Source organism: Silurus meridionalis, chromosome 7 (assembly GCF_014805685.1).
Source record: "Silurus meridionalis isolate SWU-2019-XX chromosome 7, ASM1480568v1, whole genome shotgun sequence".
NCBI classification, from domain to species: Eukaryota; Metazoa; Chordata; class Actinopteri; order Siluriformes; family Siluridae; genus Silurus; species Silurus meridionalis.
The window spans coordinates 10150655-10172654 of record NC_060890.1 but is presented as its reverse complement, the minus strand read 5'-3'; the positions used below and the strand labels follow the sequence as shown (position 1 = coordinate 10172654).

Here is a 22000-nt window from a genome sequence, read left to right as displayed (position 1 = left end):
TCTTCAGCGTAGGTTTTTAAAGGCATAATTACACATGTATCTAACATTAATGTGAAATAATATGTTAAAAAACAAACAAATGCTATTGGATTGCCAAGGAAGGAAACAAAATGATCTGTCAATGTTCTTTGGAAGTAGAATAAAACTAATAAAAAAAAATGTTTTGGTTATTTGTGGCTAATTTGACTTAACAAATTGAAAACCATTTAAATACTAGGATTATACTGTATACCTTGAGCAGATGCGCACAGCAATATATTGCATACCTCTCTGTTGACAATTATCATATGTCTAAATCTTCAGGCTTGCTATAGTTTGGCTTCATATCATCTCTATGATTTCATCTATGGTCTATCCGCCAAGGGCTGAATTTCCCTCTGCTAAATCTACATTTCAAGTCCCTCTGCTGCCTCGGCTTTTTGTGTGGAGGGGAAAGCTGCCAAAAATGTTTCTGTTGGAAAGCCATCTCTCTCTCTCTCTCTCTCTCTCTCTCTCGCTCTCTCTCACTCTCTCTCACTCTCTCTCACTCTCTCTCTCTTTCTTACTCTCTCTTGCTCTTGCTCTCTATCTTACACACACACTCTCACACACACACATATATGCCATCCTTTTGTGCCGTCTGACGAGGGTGGGAATATTGGGATCAGGGGATATAGCCGTGTGTGTCTGCTTCCGTTCTCACTTTCTAGACAGGAAGGTCACACAGTACAAAGCACACAAAAAGGAGGCTCTCACAGTCGGTGGTCAGCACTGCTTTCTCTACATTAATCCACTGAATGAAGCGCTGCTCTGTGAGCTAGTCAAAAGCTCTACACTAGCAAAACTAAACCTCTCTCCCTAGCAGAATCTCACGACCAGTCACTACACCTCTGTATTTCTACTCGGCACTACGGCCAAAGACACAGTCACTTTTTCCAAAGATACTTGCAGCTCTGTCCTTGCCACCTGACCTGTGCCAAATTTATTTTCCATCTGGACAAAAGGAGACTTGAATCCATTTTTGGAGTCTATCTCGATTAGTAACTCCCTCACTGTACCCTAAAAAGAACAGTAGCTTCAGTGCAGTGGCAAAAAAAAAATCCTGGACCCTCGAGGCTCTTTTTACACTGGACACTATGTCTCAACTAGCTCTAATTGCAGCTTCATATTTATTCAGCTGCTTTCACTTTTATGCCTTTAACAACTTCACAAATGCTGAGTTCAGCATTTGTCACATTTTCAGCTCACGTTCTTTTGAGAGTTTTGTCTTTTAAACGTATGTGAGAGGAGAAAAAGCAAAATGACATGAAAGCCAATAACCAAGTTATATCTGTTATCAATCAGTGCTGTTAGCAAAGTTGATTAATCATTACTACTGGCATGTATTTATATTTAATATATTACTTGATATTTTCCAAGCTAAACATACAACTAGGAGGGAGTCAGAGGGGATTTGTTTACCTCTGAATTATTTAATTAATTTCTTCTTAAGTGCAAAAAACTAGCAATGGGCTCTTAGGATCCTCAGCAGCTTTATATTACATGATTCTCTCAGGGGCCCAAAAAGATGATGAAATGTGTCCTCTGTTCCTGCTGTCCTTTGGTGTGCAGCAGATCAAAGCTTTGACATTTCTCTCACTGAAAATCACATCAATATGCACTGACATATAGCCTCTACACACCATGCCTTTCTTCTGTCAACAATAATCTAAAGGGAGGATTTTAGGAGGAATAAAATTCTCCAGTCAATTGCTGAATGTCTTGAAAAAATACAATGTCTTGAAACTTTAGCACCATAACATTTGTTTATTTTAGCTTCTGCAAATGGATAGGAGTTAATGTACAATCACAAAAAAATTTTTATAACCCAAACTGGTTTTCTGGTATATAATAATATATCAATCACATTGCTTTCTCCAGATTTAGCTGTGGAGATGAAATATAGTGGCAATGTTATTGATACTGTTTTTAGGTTGCAACTCTTACATTTTCTGATAGTCACTATCAGTTTCAGGTGCAGTTCCAATCATGGAAAACAGTATTTTTAATAAGACCATTAGACAAAATCTGTAGATATTCTTATAGCAGAGTAAATAAAAAAAATGTATTAGGATATATTTTTCCAACAGTGTAAATAGCAACTAATTAAACAGTGGAAGAATCAGAATGGTTAAGAAAAGAAAACACTACATTATTTTTTTTTAATAAATGAAAGAAAGAAAGAAAGAAAGAAAGAAAGAAAGAAAGAAAGAAAGAAAGAAAGAAAGAAAGAAAGAAAGTAAGAAAGAAAGAAAGAAAACATTGTCAGCATCATTGTATCCTTTATAACTGTTAAAGAGGTTAGTTACAGCTGGTTGTACTGTGCTGCCAGGCCAAGAAAAAGAGAAGTGTTGTCACGTTACCCACACTACAGCGCACACACACACACACACACACACACACACACACACACACACACACACACACACACACACACACAGGCAAGTATTCCAGCCAAGACTGAGCTGGCTGGAGTGCAGTAGGTCAAAGGACTCTTTATGCAGTACAAAGAATAAACAAACACAAACTCAGAAATGACACTTCACAGTTTCTCACTGTGTTTAGCCTTCAGTAGGATTTGAACATGTGAAACCGTTTTCCAAATCTCAAGAAATGCAATACAAAAAAAGCAAAACACTGAGCTAAAATACAAAATATCACTCTGAGTATGTGAGTTACAGTTCTAAATCACAGGATTACAATAGATTATCAACAGATGATGCATCATGCAGCAAACCGAACATAGAGACAAAAGCAATATTGGCATATTTTTGTGCTCCTAAAATATTACAGGCTCATGGGTGATGTAACAGAGAGGCATGTGCTTTATCAGGAGATCACAAGACCTTGATGAGTTCATTAAAATCTATATCTGGAAGTGTGAGAAATTATAAGTGGCCCTGTTATCTGGCTAGGAGGAATGGCATTATTCTCCTGCCTGTCAATTAGTGTAACATTAGCCAATCACAGGCTCCTGTGAGCTCTGATAGTCAATTAATGCTTTCCTCTGTGTTTGTTCCCCACCTTATCGTGGCATGGGCAGCATTATTGTAGCATGGGCAGCAGTTTAAGATGATGTATTGGCTGCCTACATAAATCTCTAAGGAAGCATCTGTCTCCATCCCTATCATCAGAACATCATTTGGAAGACCATTCTTCCTGTCTTCAGTACAGTGCAAGAGACAAATCTATGACAAAGTGAATTAAAGCTGGCAGCTTGTGGTCAGTGAACACTTGAAATAATGTCCAAATGTATGTTGTTTTTTCCTTTAAGTCATCACACAAATTCAATTACATGTTAAATTATTGGTGTGTATTTGTTTTGTTTAAAAAATAGATGAATGAACAGTCTTGTGCACCCCATGCTCTAGTTTACCATTGAATGCTTCTTGCATTATAGTCTATTTGGTGTTCTTGAACTAATTGAGGAAAACTGCCTATTAGACACATTTTCTAGTCACTCCCAGCTTTCCTCCACCTTTATCAAGCAGCAACATGATTTTCCCAATTGATTATCTATACTCTGCCCTCTAAAGGAACGCTTCAACAGATGCAGGTTTCGAAGCTTTAATAAAAGACTCAGCAAACAATCTAAATCAGAATGAAAATACTCGCACAGGATCAGGTGTTCAGCAAACAGATTAAACAAGATCAGAAGATAAACAGAAACTTGAGGCAGAAACAATACAGTATCAGGAATAACAAACACAATTCCAAACTTGGTATTAAGATAAGATAAGATAAGATAAGATAAGATAAGATAAGATAAGATAAGATAAGATAAGATAAGATAAGATCTGCTCACACTGCATGGTGCCTTTTGTGTCATATAAGGGAATGTGTGTACAGGAATGCGTGTAATGGTTGTAATTAAACCCAAAGGAATGTGGTTGGTGTGGAGAATAGTTTGTCATACTTCCATGCTCTGTATCTACTTTAAATGTTCTGTTTTCAGGACTTCCAACATGTGACATTTGGCTCTTCAGTTTTTATCTTGATTAAAACAATTATTTTCAGACATAAGAATTATAATTATTAAAAATTCAAAACAACTTAAATGTGATCATAATAAAGTTTAGTACCCTGTTCATTTCCCAATGAATCATTATCACTATGTTATAGCTTATTTAAAGGGAGGTGACCTTATCCTTTGGCAGAGTCAGTCCTGAGTCATCTGGCCAGTGGAATGATTTTTTATTTCTTTAACAAACAGAAGTTCAAGGCCAGAACCATGTCATAGTTTTTTTCCCTGCTATAATTTAATATTAAATAAACTTCTCAGATATGGGAAAGGGTTGTTGTTGCTATGAGACAATGTGTCAGCAGACATAACATTTCAGAGATGACAGGTTATTTATAGAAATGTAGAGGGCCTGAACGGTAAGTTAAAATATAGAGGCTTAAACAGTGGAGCATGAAAATGATCTGCTTTGCTTGTATGCGAGACACAAAGCCTTTGTGGAGGCTTGCGAAAAAAAAAAAACCTGAAGATTGTCTGTAACAATGATACTATTTCTGCAAGCAGTATATGCACATTCCTAATGCTTTCTAAGAACAATTCCTAACATTCCTAATAATTTCCTGGGCGAATACTTTGGATAAATAAGTGTGACATTTAAATTCACTTTTCTAAATTGGAAGGTTTTATTTCTTTACCAATAAACATACAAATATTCTGGACAAAATATGTAGTACTGAGTGATTACTCATCTGGACAATGCGCTACATACTGGTGCATTTAGCTGCAAAGACATCATTCACACAACTATTATTAAATAGATTATTCATATTTTATTTTAGTATTCATTTCATTCAGAAATTGTAGATCAGTAAAGATAGTATATTTAAAGTGTTCTATTATTAGGTCATCTAGATATACTATTGGCTATATATTACCAGACTTAAAATATTACCAGACTTTTGCTGTGTGCTCCTGAAATTAACCTACAAACCAATTAGCTAAATTTGATTAAATCTAAATTAATGGCTTTCTTTGATTCTTTGATATCAAGTTTTAATTATTCACATTCAAAATGTGCTCATTAGCTAATATTTTAACAAATGAGAGCTGTTGTTTTGCCTGATGAAAACATGAAGAATGTTGAAATCTGCTCTAAATTTTCTATTCAACTCTCAAATGGTGTTTGTGTACCCTGGTCAAAAATCCATCTTAGTTCAGCTTAGACATAGACCTGCATAAGTTGGTATACCAGCATTAACTGGTCAGAGCTAGTACTCTAGCCTGGTGAAGCTGGTAATGATGTTGTTTACCAGCTTAGTGAAATGAAAGCATAATTACACTGGTGTATTAGCTTGGTGTATCTGAGAAAGAAAGAGGACAGAAGTAAAATCATATTTATATCTGCGGCTGTTTGTGTTTGGCTTATTGTAGCATTAATGCTGCATTCATAGTGCCCTGTAAGTGGCAATTTGAAAGTCTTGATATCTTCTTTTCCTACCTTGACACCTAAGGATACATAGTTAAAGAACATAGACACATTTACAAATGCTTTTTGTTTGCTCTGTCTAAAACTAGTACCGTTCTACTGGAGAACACTTCCACTCTGTAAAAAGGGAACTGGTATTTTGGTGGCCTTTAGCTTGTAGGCTTGTAGGCATTACAAGTTGAATCGCCACCTTGAATGCAGTTAGCCTTTAAGTTAACATTAAACTAATCATCAATGTAAAATGTTTAGCATTCTAGAAAAGTGAAACATTCTGATATGTTAAACATCAACAATACCCAATAAACACAAACCTCCTACATACCTCTCAGGCTTTTTTGGGGGGAGATGCATGTGGTGCTCGCCTTTTGCTCTCCTATCAATAATAGTAAATCAGGTAAATACAGCGGTAGTTAAACCACAATTAAACCACTAAAATCTGTTGACTGCAGCCAAATGACATTATTGGGTTTATTAAAATGGCAGATAATAACACAATACCACAATCCCCCTTCCTTCCACAGCACACACAAAAATAATACAATAATACAAAGAATTGTATTCTAATCATGTTACTATTGAACTTTTTTAAGTCACCCTGGGCAGGTTCAAACATTTTTAATTATTACTGTTTTTGTGTTTTTTCAGGTGAATAGAGAACGGAGAAATCTAAATGTGAATTACAAAAATTCCACACATATGTCCTATGGCTCAAAATGAAATTAATATAAGAATATTTTATATTATATGTGTATAAAATAAACTTAATAAACTACTTATATGATACAAATGTGCTATGCTGTGTTAATTATATTTCACATGCATCTATTTATATTTGATGCAGTAATATGTCAAATTGAGAAGTATGGCATCTCGCTTACATATCATATCTATGAGGCTTTGCAAACATATTATATTTCAATATATTGGTTTGATTCACACAAGACAAGAGTCTTGGTAAACTGTGTATTTTAAACTGTGATGAATTCTAGAAGTAAATAGTTAAAATGGAGTTCTTTGAACAGTGCTATATATACAGTAGATATTTTACATCATAAGAAAACTGTCTGGAAGGCGGCTGACCCACAGGTCATGTGTGCACTGAATGACTAGGGTGGTTAAAAATGCATGCAATCCAGCAGAAACCTGTCAAAAACATCTTGCATTGCGTGTTATCCTAAGCAGAAACAAGAATTTGGGTGATGAAATGATTTTTTAGCATATCATAGATACTGCAAAAGCTTTCAGTCATCATGTTTTTTCTAATGGATGTGTCCTTTTGTGTAACTGTTTGAGAGCAGGGTTGCAGCGAGTGTGATCAATCTGTACATGATAATTCAACAGTGACATTCACAGACACACAAAGAAGCAGGACGTGATTAAATGTGAATATCAACAGAAAATGCAACAAACAAAATTCTTCTATTTTCCATATATTTATTTTAAAAAAATCACATCCATATATGTAATTTGTTATAATGTTTTATAATATTTAATATATAGTTTATAGTAAATTATTTAGATTTTGAAGCAAAACACATTGAATAGAGATAATTTATTTAATTAACATTAAATAGTGATAAAGATTTTCTAAACATCTGATGCACGTAAAGCAAAATCAATAGTCATTTTTGCTTGTTACCACTGCCAATTTTATATATCGAGTATATGCAAAACATGTGTGGTGTTGAGTATTAAAGCTGCTAATTATTTTTAAAGTTTCGGATACATTTGTATTAGAATAAAATGTATGAGTAAGATTCAGTAATTGACACAATATGGAAAAAGGTTTTTGGATTCATATGGGCTTTTTAAACATCCATATGTTCATTCACAAACAAGGGTGTTAGTTAAGTCAGGTACCAATGTAGGGTGAGGAGGCCTGGGGTGCACTAGATGTGTTCCAATTTATCATTCATGCATTCAATAGGGTTGAGGTCAGAGCTTTATAGCAGGTCACACATGACCTCTGGAGCTGGCTTTGTGCACAGGTGCATTGCCATGCTGGAACAGCTTCAAGTCTCCTAGTTCAGTTGAAGAGAAAATGTGATCCTACTGCATCCAAAGAATCCTATACAAAAGTGTCTTTGTTAAGAACTTCTGTCCATATAGTGTATATACATATGTGTATAATGTATAGGTAGATAATATTGTCATTTCAGGGTGTGGGATTCTGTATGAATGGTGGTGATTTACATATTTTATGAAATCATACTCCTATAATTATGTGTACAAACTTGAAAAATATTCAATCTGTAGTCCCTTTACTTTCCCTGCAAATAAGGTTTACATGCTTAGTTTAAAAAGCAGTTGTGCTTGTAACAAAAGGAAACATGGAGAAGTGTTGTGAAACAGGAAGTAAGTATTTCAGCTTCCTTCCTCAATCAGTTCCTTCAACTTTGCCAACCATTAATTTGTTATATAATAGTATAGTTATATAATTCTTTCGTTTTGGTTCAGTTTTTTGCTCAACTTTCAATAATAAGTGATTACTGTTAGATGGAAGTATGTGTCGTCCCCCCGTGCCATCTCACTAGACCCTCACAAAACTCATGCCAGTACAAGTGCTCCATTTGCAGCCATCTATGGTGATGCAGCCAAGAACATGCAAACAGGCCGACTGTGTTCCAGTACTGCACACGCTCTACACTTTAGCCCCATTAAAACAAGATTTCTGTAGGAAATTGTCCATAACTTAACACTTTCACACTTAAAATTAAAAAAAAATTTTATTCATTCAAATAGAATGAAGAGGTTTTAGCTTCTGGATGCCCACAGTGGCTGGAGTTACTCCGGTAATATGTAGACACCAACTTATCAAACAATGAAACTAAGGTGAGATAATTGCAGATCGAATTACTGCTATACTGACAGAGACCAATATAGCAGTGCAGAGATGTTAATATAGTGTGAGGTCTGGGCATGGCTGTGTACACACCTGCTCGGGTTACAGTTTGTAAGTTAACCAGACTGATATAACCAGAGCAAGTGTGATGTAAGAGCATGTGTGTCTGTTTCTGGTACTGGAGCATATCAGTGTGATCAGTAAACCAGAAATTGTGATGAATGATAATTGGGCTACTTTTGACCTGTTGCAGTTGGTTTTCTCCTGCCAGTGTGTTGGGAGTTGAACATATTGCATATGTTTGTTTAATTTTGTCAGTATTTATTGCAGTAAAATACTGTCTGCATGCTGGTGTTGTCATTCAAACAATAATTGCATTATTTATTACTTATAAAAAAGATCTGAGGTTATGATGATAATGTACTAAATGAACAGGTTAATAAAGTCTCATGTATGTGCTTGTTTTCCCATAGTTCCCATCGTATTGGTATTCTTTTTTTTTTAAAGACCATTTAACTCTTAACAACAGTAGACCATTTTATGAAGATTCTTGTATTGATTCTAACATGAACTTCCCAAAATTATAGTGCATTAGCATGTTAATGTACACTATATAGAAACATTTTTGTGGACACCTGACCATAAGACTAAACATCCCTTTCACATTTAATAACCATTTGCGTTTATAATAACTTCATCTCTTCTGAAAAGATGTTCCTCTAGAGTTTGTAGTGTGTATCTGGAGATTTGTGTTCATTCAACCCCAAGGGTGTTAGTAAAGTCAGGTTCTGATGTTGGTGAGATGAGGAGCCCTTGGGTGCAGTCAGAGTTCCAATTCATCCAAAGGGTGTTTAATAGGGTCCAAGTCAGTGCTCTATAGCAGTCCAATCAAAATCTTCCACTCCAAACCATGTATACCTTATATTTATGAAGCTTGCGTTCTCATGCAGGTTAAAGCTACCACATCCAAATACATCTTATAGAATTGTGTGCCTGCAACTTTAAGGTTACATTTTGGGGAAGAACCACATGTGGCTGGAACAGTCAGGTGTCCCTATATGTTTGTCCTGCATGTTAAATATTTTGACTTTTGGCACAGCAGGTTTTCACCAGTTGGAAACTATGAACATTTCTTGCACTAACTTGCAGACTACTCTGTATATACAATATGTATATATAAATCTTCCTTTATTCATTAATCATCATTAAACGTGACCCAGGTCAGGCTTGTGGCTGGTCTAGAGTCTATCCTGAAAGCTCTGGGTGTGAGTTGGGAAAACCAGAGAACCTGGAGGAAACCTGCATAGACACAGTGAGAAATCTGCACAGATTGCAACCTGAGTTACTGTGAAAAGGCAACAATTTGTACAAACGACACTGATGACATTAATACAGTCATTTTAACTAGTGGTTTTTAAAGAGAATATCTTTTGAGAATTGAGAGAAGTGTTTTGTATTGTATAGTACTATGAAACTCTCCAGAATTCTTTTACCACATATGGTATAAACAGCATTAATACATTAATTACAGTGAATGCAATAACATAATGTCTTTCTATGAAAATATTTATTAATTAATATATATGCAGCTGCCATGCACTATGTATAATTTAGTAATATCTTTGCAGTTAAACAGAGTGGTTTGGGTTGAACACGTGTAAGTGAAGTCTCTTGCTCCCCCTGCTGGTTGATTCTGTATGTGTACTAACTCTATTCCATGCTATGCTGTAGTCTTACATGAAATATATACACAATATTAACGTCTGAAATACTAGCATTATTGCTGCCCGTTACTCCAGCACTAGTTTGGCACTGTCTTTTTTTTAACATACCAGATATATATTATAACACATCATTTGACCAACACACACACACACACACACACACACACACACACAAACACACACACACAAACACGCACAAACAAAACAATAAAACACCAGATTTATTATACAGAACATACAATTTTTATAATGTTTTGTGGATTTCAGTTTAATTAAATTGCCTCTAAGTAGCTTTAAAGAAAAAAAAATAAGTTAAGAAAATATAGTTTAAATTAATTACATTTGTCCCTATAGTCCTATAGTCCTAATGACCAATCCAGAGGTAAAGATGGCAAAGAAAAATCATAAAACGATCTGAGAATGAATGCTCAACAGGGAACCGATCCTCATTGTATACATTCATTTTATTTCAATGATGGAAGTTATTATTAAAGTTATCCATATACACTGATGGAGGCTTTAGCACAAAACTGATCATAGCAATTATAGTTAAAAGCCATTGTATCAGAACTGTGAATATTAATTGCTGGTCAATGGTCTCCTCATGGTTTCCAAGTGGTACAAACTGTGCAAATCTCAAGTGTTTTTCTGACTGTCTCAGCAGTTTTAACTCAGAACAAATATTTCTAAAAAAAAAAAATGAACAGCAACCGCAAAATTAATATTGCATGAAGCTTCCTTTATATAAGACTAATAGCACTGAGCATCTTTATATTCTATTGCTAATAGTATCTTATACAAATCATATTTACATTCATTACATTACATTTTAAGACATTTGTAACTCTTTTAAATTCTTAGCTTTGTTCATGGTCTCTTTTTCTTTTCTTTCCTTTTTTTGTATTTATACATTGGGATGTATATACTGTATTATGTTTCTACTTTTTTTTTTTTTACACATTTTCACATTTCTTTTTCTTTGCTGCTGTAACACATTTGACTATAATATATTTAACTATATAATAGTAGTATCAAGTAATGACAAAAGCCTTTTTTGGTTGCTGGAAAGATGGGCTTCTTTAGTGCAATGTGGCAAAACGTTTTTGGTATGGAGGTGCATCTGATAATTGATTCTGGAAATCTTTGGGTTTCACTTTGACATCCTCTCCACCCTAGTTGCTGTGTGGGATAGTTCTGGAAGAAAACAATGAAACAATTGTTTAAGAATGGAACTGATTTCCCCACATTACCCAGATATTTTGCCAGAAATGAGAAAAAAAAGAAAAAAATTCTTACAAATGTCTTACTTTATAATGTTTTACTAGTATTATTTTATTAGACAACATGTAAGGTTTTAAACATTGTGTTTAATGTTTCATATACTGGAGTTCAGTGCAAATATCTGAAAGGTGCTATACAAGATTTATATAGCAGATTAAAAAACAAACAAAAAATAACAGATTTTGGTATGCAATTGATGAATTCATTCATGTTAAACAGCTTAAAATACAAATTTCCATAAGAGATCTTTAGACCTTATAAAATGCATTGAATCTTAAGAAAGTGAGAACAGTTAAAGAAACACTGTTGTAAAAGAACAATCTGAAATCCAAAGAGAAAGATGTGAAGTAAAGTAGAAGTGGGACAGAGGCTGTCAGGAATAACAGATCTGCCTGCATAGTACGCTGAATCAGAAGGTTTGATTCTGGCCTCGAATGTGACACTGAGCTTAATAATTGGTCACAGCATCTCCTCGATAGAGCAAGGTTTTTAGTTGGGTGATAATAGGGGCAGAAGTGAATGGAGGAGTGAGAGTATGTTGTGATGTTCCAGAGATTTTGCTGACTGATGCAAGTCTTCGCAGCCTCTGATTAAACCTGTGGGACAAACAGCACATTTACCGCTGTGCTCTTAACTGGCTGGGGTGACACTGGGGAAAAAAGCTAATCTGAGCAGATTTATTTTGAATGTAGTAAAACATATCCAGTATTTCCTATAATCACAGATTAGCATAAACCAAACTATAAGATTATTATACCTATTAAATATCTTATTTTATTAGCAGATCATTTTGTTCCTTTCCAGTATAGAATGCTAAATAGAAGTAAATTTATCTGCCAATAAAAGTAGATGATTTCAAGCTCGAAATTAAGAAATACAGGTAATCGTGGACTTATGACCATGACCATGATTTGGGTCGTAACACGGTTTGATCGTAAGTAGAGTAGGCTATATGTATAGTACTGTAAAATGATGCCGGACGCTGGTACGCACTGTCGTGCTGCGGCGTACGACACTCGTAACACGATTTGGTCATAAGTAGAGTAGGCTATATGTACAGTACTGTAAAATTATGCCGGAAGCTGGTACGCACTGTCGTACGCCGCGGCTTGCGATTGTGGTTGTAAAGTCGTAAAATGGTCGTAAGTTGCAAAGGTCGTAAGCAGCGACTACCTGTATGGCAAGAAATATGCTTAGTAGACTAAAATTTGGTTTATACTAATGGAATAAAATCTAATACTGGAAATGATAGCTAAGAGTTCCTACATTCAAGGTCATTTCACTTGCCAAAATTGTTTGTGCATTGTGATATGTAGAAAAATGTAAAGATTGTAGTAATCTGTAGCAGTATTACAACATGGTCCTCTAATCATTCTGAGGTAAATCCACTGATGAAAAAAATATAGTTTTATTTATCACAAAACTATAATAATATACCTATAATGATTAGAGTGAACAGAGATACCAGAGTTACCAGGACCATTTGGGAACTGCAAATACCACATCAGTGGATTTACCTCATTTTTATTCTTGTCAAACCAATTGTTAAGTTCTTGGACCCTGTGTCATCATGAGAAAAACATTAAGGTAACATTATTAACATTTTAATGCACTATAAAACTGCTTGTTCTGGAAAACCCAAGTCAGGTGTGGCCTGATTTTTTTTTTTCTTTTCTTTTCTTTTCTTTTCTTTTCTTTTCTTTTCTTTTCTTTTCTGTTTTTTTTTTAGTAAATTGCACAATATGTCTGTATGGTGTGTGAATTCTCTACACACTACTCAACTACAGCTAAATCACTCAAGTACAAGTCTCAAGACTCAAGTTTTTGCCATTTGATTTTTGAAGTGTGGCTGAGGGGATCTGCACTCAGCTGCAAGAGAATTAGTGAGATCAGGAAATTATGCTGATTGAGCATACCTGGTGTGTAGTCGGTTCCAATTCATCCCAAAGTTGTTCATGGGGATTGAGGTCAGGGCTCTGTGCAGGTCACTCAAGCTTGTCATAAAAACATTGACCAGTTTTGGCTTCATTGACCTTGCTTTGTGCAAAGAAGTAAAGAAGAATTGTAAAGAAGAATTCTTTAAGAATTATTAATGCTACAACATACAAAGACATCCTATACAATTGCTATTACAACTTTCTTTGGAGAAGGAGGACATATGGATGTAATGATGAGATGTCCACAAAATGTTGGCCAAATAATATATACACAAGATTTTTTTTAATACTGCTTGTGCAGTTATTATTGTGATATTGATGAATGAATTTTGTTCTTTCTATTTCCCAAGAAATAAACAAGCTAATGACCTGATTTACAGCCCTGCAACCCTGACCAGGCAGCTGCTAATGAAGATGAATGAATGAATGCTGTATTCCTGTTGTATTCCTATGTATGGTTCTTGCAATGTTTCTGGGGGGAAAAAAAGCAGTGTGCCTATTTGCATTTCTCATCTTTATTTGCTGATTTTGAGTTATGTATTTACTCTGTGTGGAAGCTCTCTGGCTTTATTGAAACCCTGAACTTAAAAATTTTTAACACTTAACTTTTATAAAATCAGGTACAAAATTAATACAAATCGCTACATCACACAACAGATGCTAACAAAAACAAACGAACGAAATAAACAACAACAACAAAATAATAAAATGTACAATATTTGGATTTGGACTGTAATTAATATAAACAGTTTGCTTCAATGGTTTAAGGATGTAATTGCCCATCAGTAAACAACTTATAACCTCAACAATGATAAAACTATGATCAATGGACATTCTGTGTCACTCAGATGAGGACAGGTTTCCTTTTGAGATTTTTCTTGCCACTATCACCACTGGCTTGCTCATTATCAATAAATGTGCAGGGACTTCTAAATTACAAATTTATATTTGTAATCTGTTTATTTTTGCAAAGCTGCTTTAGGAGAATGTCCATTGTTAAAGGCGATATACACTTACAACTGAAATGAACTGAACTGAACTGAATAAGTTAAATAAAAGAAAACCCAATAAAAATCATTATAGAAATTGTAATGGTTTTCACTACATATTCTACTAAAACCATTTAAACCATTACCATTATTATCTTGTGGTTTCCACAACACTTGTACTTGTGTACATAATTAGTGGTGTCCAGTAGATATCTACATATGATCTACAAGTTGCCAAAGGCGTGGTATCTCCAAACAGGCTCCCCAGGGACCATTACAGAGTCCAATACAATTCATGTTATAACTATTAAAACCACAACAAAATCATTTAGAGCTTCCTTTGTTTTCAGCAGGAGAGTGCCTCGAGGATCGTTTTACATTTTTCTGTTTCTAATGTCACTCAAAGCAGATCCACGTTGCTTCAAAAGAGTTTAAACGTTGGCTTAGATTTAGTCCATTTCCTCACATGAATATGATACTTCCCAACTTCCAGATTGCAATGTTATCATGCACAAAAAAGGACATCTTGCAACTCAGTTTGGTTTTTGAAAGAAAGTTAGAGACCCGAGCCTGCTTATTAGGTAATGGTGGACAAAAAAATTACTCAAATGTTAACGAACAACAAACAAAAAAATAATTGTGAAAATACAGAAATGAACAGTGCTGGCCTAAACTCTATCTGAATCACTGACACATTTATATGTATTATTTGTCCATGAATATGTTTAAGATTTTTCCAATAGTCTATATTTTTAATTGTATAGCATCTCTTTTGGGATAACATAACCAGGTTCAGCACCTGTGGGCTCTTTTTAGCATAAACTCTGTTATTTAAAGCTGCTGCTTTAACCAATCAGACTGTGATTTGGTAACTCCAAGGCCCCCTAAAAGGTGTCCAAACACATCTGCATTTTCACGTCCTTTTATTGGATGGACAGAGAGCACTCTAGTCAGACTCACAACCCACATCTGTAGCAAACTTCTTCTTCTTCTTCTTTCGGCTGCTCCCATTAGGGGTCGCCACAGCAGATCATCTGTCTCCATACCACCCTGTCCTCTACATCTGCCTCTTTCACACCAACTACCTGCATGTCTTCCCTCACCACATCCATGAACCTCCTCCTTGGCCTTCCTCTTTTCCTCCTACCTGGTGGCTCCATCTTCAGCATTCTTCTACAAATATAATTCATGTCCCGTCTCTGCACATGTCCAAACCATCTCAATCTCGCCTCCCTCACCTTGTCACCAAAACATCCTACATGTGCTGTCCCTCTAATAAACTCATTTCTAATCTTGTCCATCCTCGTCACTCCCAACGAAAACCTCAACATCTTCAGCTCTGCTACCTCCAGCTCCACCTCCTGTCTTTTACTCAATGCCACTGTCTCTAATCCATACAACATCGCAGGTCTCACCACAGTCCTATAAACTTTCCCTTTCATTCTTGCAGATACCCTACTATCACAAATCACTCCTGTCACTCTTCTCCACCCACTCCACCCTGCCTGCACTCTTTTCTTTACTTCTAACACACTCTCCATTACTTTGCACTGTTGACCCCAGGTACCTGAACCTCCACCTTCTCCACCTCTTCTCCCTGCAACCGCATCACTCCACTGCCCTCCCTCTCATTCACACACATGTACTCTGTCTTACTCCTACTGACTTTCATTCCCCTTCTCTCCAGCGCATATCTCCACCTCTCCAGGCTCTTCTCAACCTGCTCTCTACTTTCACCACAAATCACAATATCATCTGCAAACATCATAGTCCAGGGAGACTTCTGTCTGACCTCGTCCGTCAACCTGTCCATCACCACTGCAAACAGGAAAGGGCTCAGGGCCGATCCTTGATGCAGTCCAACCTTCACCCCGAACCAGTCTGTCGTACCTACTGCACACTTCACTGCCGTCACACTGTCCTCATACATGTCCTGCACCACCCTCACATACTTCTCTGACACACCTGACTTCCTCATACAATACCACAACTCCTCTCTTGGCACTCTGTCGACGCTTTCTAAATCCACAAATACACAATGCAATTCCTTCTGTCCTTCTCTATACTTCTCCATCAACATCCTCAAAGCAAATAAGGCATCTGTGGTGCTCTTCCTCGGCATGAAACCATACTGTTGCTCACAGATGGTCACCTCTTCTCTCAGCCTGGCTTCCACTACTCTTTCCCATAACTTCATCCTCTCCCCTTCCAGAATCCTGTTAAACAATCTGGTTAAAAACTCCACTGCCATCTCTCCTAAACATCTCCACGCTTCTACCGGTATGTCATCTGGTCCAACCGACTTTCCATTCTTCATCCTCTTAATCGCTGCTCTCACTTCCTCCTTACTAATCCTATCTACATCCTGCTTCACCAACTCCACATCCTCCAACCTTCTCTCTGTGATTTTCCTCATTCATCAGCTGCTCAAAATACTCCTCCACCTTCTCAACACACTCTCCTCACTAGTCAACACATTTCCTCTCCATCCTTTATTGCTCTAACTTGCAGTACATCCTTCCCAGCTCGGTCCCTCTGCCTGGCCAATCGGTATAAATCCTTTTCTCCTTCCTTAGTGTCCAACCTCTTATACAGCTCCTCATATGCCTTTTCCTTGGCTTTCGCCACATCCCTTTTTACCTGCTGCCACATCTCCTTGTACTCCTGCCTACTTTTCTCATCACTCTGTCGATCCCACTTCTGTTTTGCCAACCTCTTTCCCTAATGCTCTCCTGCACTTCCTCATTCCACCACCACGTCTCCTTGTCTTGCTTTCTATTTCCAGATGTCACACCAAGTACTTTTCTAGCTGCCTCCCTCATCACTCCTGCAGTAGTTGCCCAATCATCTGGCACCTCTTCACCACCACCAAGCCCCTGTCTGACCTCTTCCCTGAACCTCACACTACACTCTTCCTCCTTCAGTTTCCACCATCTTATTCTTCTTTCAATCCTTACTTTCCTCCTCTTCTTCTTCGCCTCCAAAACCATCCTACAGACCACCATCCGATGCTGTCTAGCTACACTGTCCCCCGCCAACACCTTACAGTCTCCAATCTCCTTCAGGTTGCATCTCCTGCATAGCACATAGTCCACCTGTGTGCACCTTCCTCCACTCTTATACGTAACCCTATGATCCTCCTTCTTCTTAAAATATGTGTTCACCACTGCCATTTCCATCCCTTTAGCAAAATCTACCACCATCTGCCCTTCCACATTCCTCTCCTTAAAACCATACCTACCCATCACCTCCTCATCACCTCTGTTCCTTCACCTACATGCCCATTAAAGTCTGCCCCAATCACCAATCGTTCTTTCTTAGGTACACCATCTACCACTTCATCTAATTCACTCCAGAATCTTTCCTTTTCCTCCATCTCACAGCCAACTTGTGGAGCATAGGCACTGATGACATTTATCATCATCCTTCAACTTCCACCTTCACGATCATCAGAAACTCTCTTCACCTCTACTACACTCTTACTGTACTCTTCCTTCAGAATCACCCCTACACCATTTCTCTTCCCATCCACACCATGATAAAACAGTTTAAACCCACCTCCAATGTTCCTGGCCTTACTCCCTTTCCACTTGGTCTCCTGAACACACAGCATATCTACCTTTCTCCTCTCCATCATATCAGCTACTCTCTCCCTTTACCCGTCATAGTGCCAACATTTAAAGTACCAACCCGAACCTCTACTCTCCTACACTGCTCCTTTTCCTGCCGTCTCTGTAGACGTCTTCCTCCTCTCCTTCTCCTCCTTCGGCCAACAGTAGCCCAATTTCCACCGGTACCCTGTCGGCTAACGATACCTGTGGCGGTCGTTGTTAACCCGGGCCTCGACCGATCCGGTATGAAATTCTCATTTGTGATCCGCATATTTGATTTGGCACATGTTTTACGCTGGATGCCCTTCCTAACGCAACCCTCCCCATTTACCCGGGCTTGGGACCGGCACTAAGAGTGCACTGGCTTGTGCCCCCCTAATGGCTGGGTTCCACATCTGTAGCAAACTGCACAAGCTTAAATATATCCATGTGCATTTAAAAGCTGTTTCTTCATTCCACAATTTGTGACAGAGAAAAAGGAATTGGTCTGGTTGCAAATAGCCTCACAAGGACATTTACAAGAGGGACTTTTCAAGAAAAGCTGGACATCATGAGGAAAGGTCAGCAAAAACACTTGTAAGGCTTTTATAAACCTTTAAAACATGTGCATTTTCATTCTTGAAGAATTTGCACAAAAATACACAATTTGCCTTTATTTCAAATCCCCAGGAAAACCGCAATGCAGGAAATGATGTATGCGGGTGGTGCAGCTGTGGCTGCAGTGAAAGGAGATTTGCTGAATTGTCTTTAGTCTTGCTTTAGTAATTGCATTTATTCTCACTGCATGTGATATAGAGCACTTCGCAGGAAATCACTGAAGGCCTGGCCATGAGAGACATGGCCCTCCACTGTAAACAAACAAACAAACAAACAAACAAACAAACAAACAACCAAATAAATATGGAAATGCAGAAATAAATCGTGTAAAAATACAGAAACAGCCCAAATAAAGCAAAGGTAGGAATAAATATATAAATAGGCATTAATATATGTAAGCCCTTTGTTTGTTTGTACTTGAGGTATTTTCCATCATCCATGTTAGATAACCCACGGAACCATAAATCTGACTCAGCACCGTAAGCCACACCCACGCGATGACGTAGCGTTAGCGACCGTTACCAAGTCGCTGCTCGCGAGCTTCATCCTCACCAACATGGCGGCGGAGTGCAGCGGCTGGAGCGCAGCGGCGCGCCTCAGCTCAGCTTCACTAACTTAACTCCCAGCGCCGTGGGAACTGACGCAGCTTCGCAAAGATTTAGTCCGTCGTTTGTGCCATGATCTTATTGAATACACATATGGACCTGTAGTTTGATACTCGAGAGCAAAATAAGCATCTTTTTTTTTTTTCTTTTCTCTCTTTCCCGGTTATCGTGACAACTTCCAAAAGTCACCTGCCTGGCTTTAGGAACAGCGCGTACCGAGTGTGTGCGCCAGCAGCGCCGCTGTGTTTACACTCCTGCTCGCAGCAAAACGCTCCAGACACGGACAAGCCACTACTTCTCCGCTCGAAAACTTTATTTTTTTCTTCCTAAACAACAATAAAACAAGCCATGTGATGGTGTTTTGAAGACATGCGTCTAAATATGAGTGAGAATAATTATCCGCTGGAAGACAGAGACAGGCTTCCTCCTATCATCAACCCAGTAAGTCTGTTTTTCTTCTGTTTCTTTACACTTGCAATTAAAAAAAGATCTGTTTTCAGTTATATAACAAAAAAAAAAAAAAAAAAAAAAAAAGGACGTGTCCTGATGGGTTCTGAGCAGCTGATCGCTGATGGAAATTCCCGTTACTGGGAAAATGGTGGTTTTGGGAATTTGACAGAACATTTACATCTTAATGGACAGCAAGATAAACAACCTCTATCTTAGAAATTAGCTGCTTTCAATACGATCAGGTTGTTTTGAGGTTAGATTTATACACACTATATATAAAGTATGTACTAGTTTATGCAATTTATCACACATCCACCCAAAAAGCATCACCCATGGCTTCTGATGCCTAGAACTTATGTTAGTAATTAAAGCACATGGGTGGGACCATCTGGCTAACACTTGATTTCTTCTGTTCTTTAAGAAGGAGTCCAGATATGCAGAATTGCTTTTGATAGGATCAAATAAAAGGAAGGGCTGTGTTTTGTCTTGTGTGTGTGTGTGTGTGTGTGTGTGTGTGTGTGTGTTGGCTTTAAATTTCCACTTCCATCTGTCGCCCTTCAAGTCTCGTTGTGTTTGTCTGATCTGATGAATGGTGATGCTGAGATTACAGGCTGTAGAAACTGATTAAACCACTACTTTTCGCATCCTACGCACAGCACCGCATCGTTTTTCAGGCTTGAAACTCCTTTGTTAAATACTAATTTGGCGGCACACATGCACAGATTTGATTGCTGTTCGAGTATGAAATTTTATGCCTCTTTTCTTCCCCCTGACAGAGTTTGGAGCGTGGACCAAAGCTACCTTTCGCTTCTTACGGGAGTTTTATCTCCACCCTGAACCACAAGAGAGAGTCGGGCAGTCACAGCCTGTCCACACATCTCCTCTTACCTGCCGTCCGACAAGGTCAGCACACACACCAAACGACTGTGCTTTTGTTGTTGGACCAAAGGCGTAGCTTGGATGGAGTTTGAAAAATTTAATGAGTTCCAAATGTTTGTGATTCCAGATGCTGATTGTATGTGTATGTATATACTGTATATATGTGTGTGTATGTGTGTATATATATACGGTATATATATATATATATATTTAACAATTATTTTTGTCCAACAATAACGAGGTTCAGAAAATATCATTTTCTGTCCATCTCTTAATTTTATCACATCACGTTTTGTCACTAATTAAGAAGAATAATTAACTACACTTATTAATATCTAAGTAATTGCTGATTGCTCATGTTATACTGCATTTATAAGAGTATTTGAACAAGACTGTTATGAAGATGGCAAGGTGGAAAATTAAGCAACACATTCTGAGCAGCGTCACTGCTTCTACTTCTATCATACAAGTACCAATTCAATTGTACAGATTACATGATGAGTTTATTTAATATACATCTTCTCCCCCTGAAACCATTTCCTAACAGCGTGCTGGATGCAAGATTTGTGACCAAACAAGCTTTCAAGCTCATTAGAAGTGCATTGAAAAGGATAATTTGATAGCCAGTGTTTAATGCGTGTCACGGATACACTCATCCAGAGGTCAGCGTGTTATTAAATGATATGCAGATACAATTTAAAGGTAATGCTTGGACCCAGGACAAACGACTAATTGCATTTCAAAGAGTTCTCTTTTAAGCTCCTATGAATTAATGAACAGTTCAATACTGCAAGCAGATGTGCTTTGCTTTGTTTAGTTGTTTTGTTTTCCCTCTTGAGATCAAAGATGTCTGAGAAGACTTGAGGATCAGTGTGTCATACAGAGGGCTGATTACACTGCCTGGTGAATCTGCTGTAGAATCTGGACTTTGAGGTGGCAGAAACGTGTAGATCTTCTACCGTAAAGAAGAGGGTTTTTTTGGTAGAATCGTTGCCAGTTGTTTCTGCTCAGTAGTCTGCATTATGTTTTGGTGTGTGTCTCTGAGGGTCTACCCAGCGGAGGAACCCAGAGCAGTTCTAGCATCTGTAATTTGTCTCTTAATCACAGCACTTTTGTGGTGTTGACTTTGATTGGTAGTTGTCCTTCAGTGAAGAGGGCAGTTATTTGAGTAGTTGTGCTTCAGTAATAGTGATGATAATGTGAATTATATTCAGCATCCTTCTCTCCCCCGCTCCCCCAAAACAATTTACTTTAATGACATCTTTTTGTGGTTCAAAATCTAGTACACCAGTAAAACCAGTTCATATGATTACAGGCATTATAACTGTTAGTCTGTACCTTTATCAGCAGCATATTCTGTATTTCATCTGAAATACATTCATTTACACCTGAAAAGGATTAAACCTTTAAATGTAATGATAACTTACAGCTTTGTTTCGCTGCTGTAATGGCAGATTGGATCAGCAGAAACAATGCTATTTTAATATAAGTAACTTATAAGCTAAATACAAAAATTCTTGCCAAGTTTGTTTGTTTTTTGTTTTGCTGCATACAGTAGCAACACACCACTTTTGGTTTGCCAAATCAGTTCTCTATTACACACTTCCTCTCACTATCTGT

General features: G+C 37.4%; 1 protein-coding gene and 1 long non-coding RNA gene across 2 annotated transcripts in view; one reads left to right on the top strand and one right to left on the bottom strand.

Annotated features, from left to right (window-relative positions):
* Nucleotides 1–10236: 10236 nt before the first annotated feature.
* LOC124388998 overlaps nucleotides 10237–22000 on the bottom strand; it is a 12329-nt gene continuing 565 nt past the window's right edge. Inside the window, exons 2-3 of the long non-coding RNA XR_006926497.1 lie at nucleotides 13229–13349; nucleotides 10237–11225 (exon numbers count right to left, since the gene is read on the bottom strand). This is a non-coding gene — a long non-coding RNA (uncharacterized LOC124388998). The remainder of the gene's footprint in view (nucleotides 11226–13228; nucleotides 13350–22000) is intronic.
* Nucleotides 18931–22000, top strand: part of hectd2 (HECT domain containing 2) — a 21486-nt gene continuing 18416 nt past the window's right edge. The window contains exons 1-2 of the mRNA XM_046854170.1: nucleotides 18931–19492; nucleotides 20278–20404. Coding sequence (XP_046710126.1) covers nucleotides 19421–19492; nucleotides 20278–20404 — 199 coding nt within the window. The 5' untranslated portion in view covers nucleotides 18931–19420. The remainder of the gene's footprint in view (nucleotides 19493–20277; nucleotides 20405–22000) is intronic.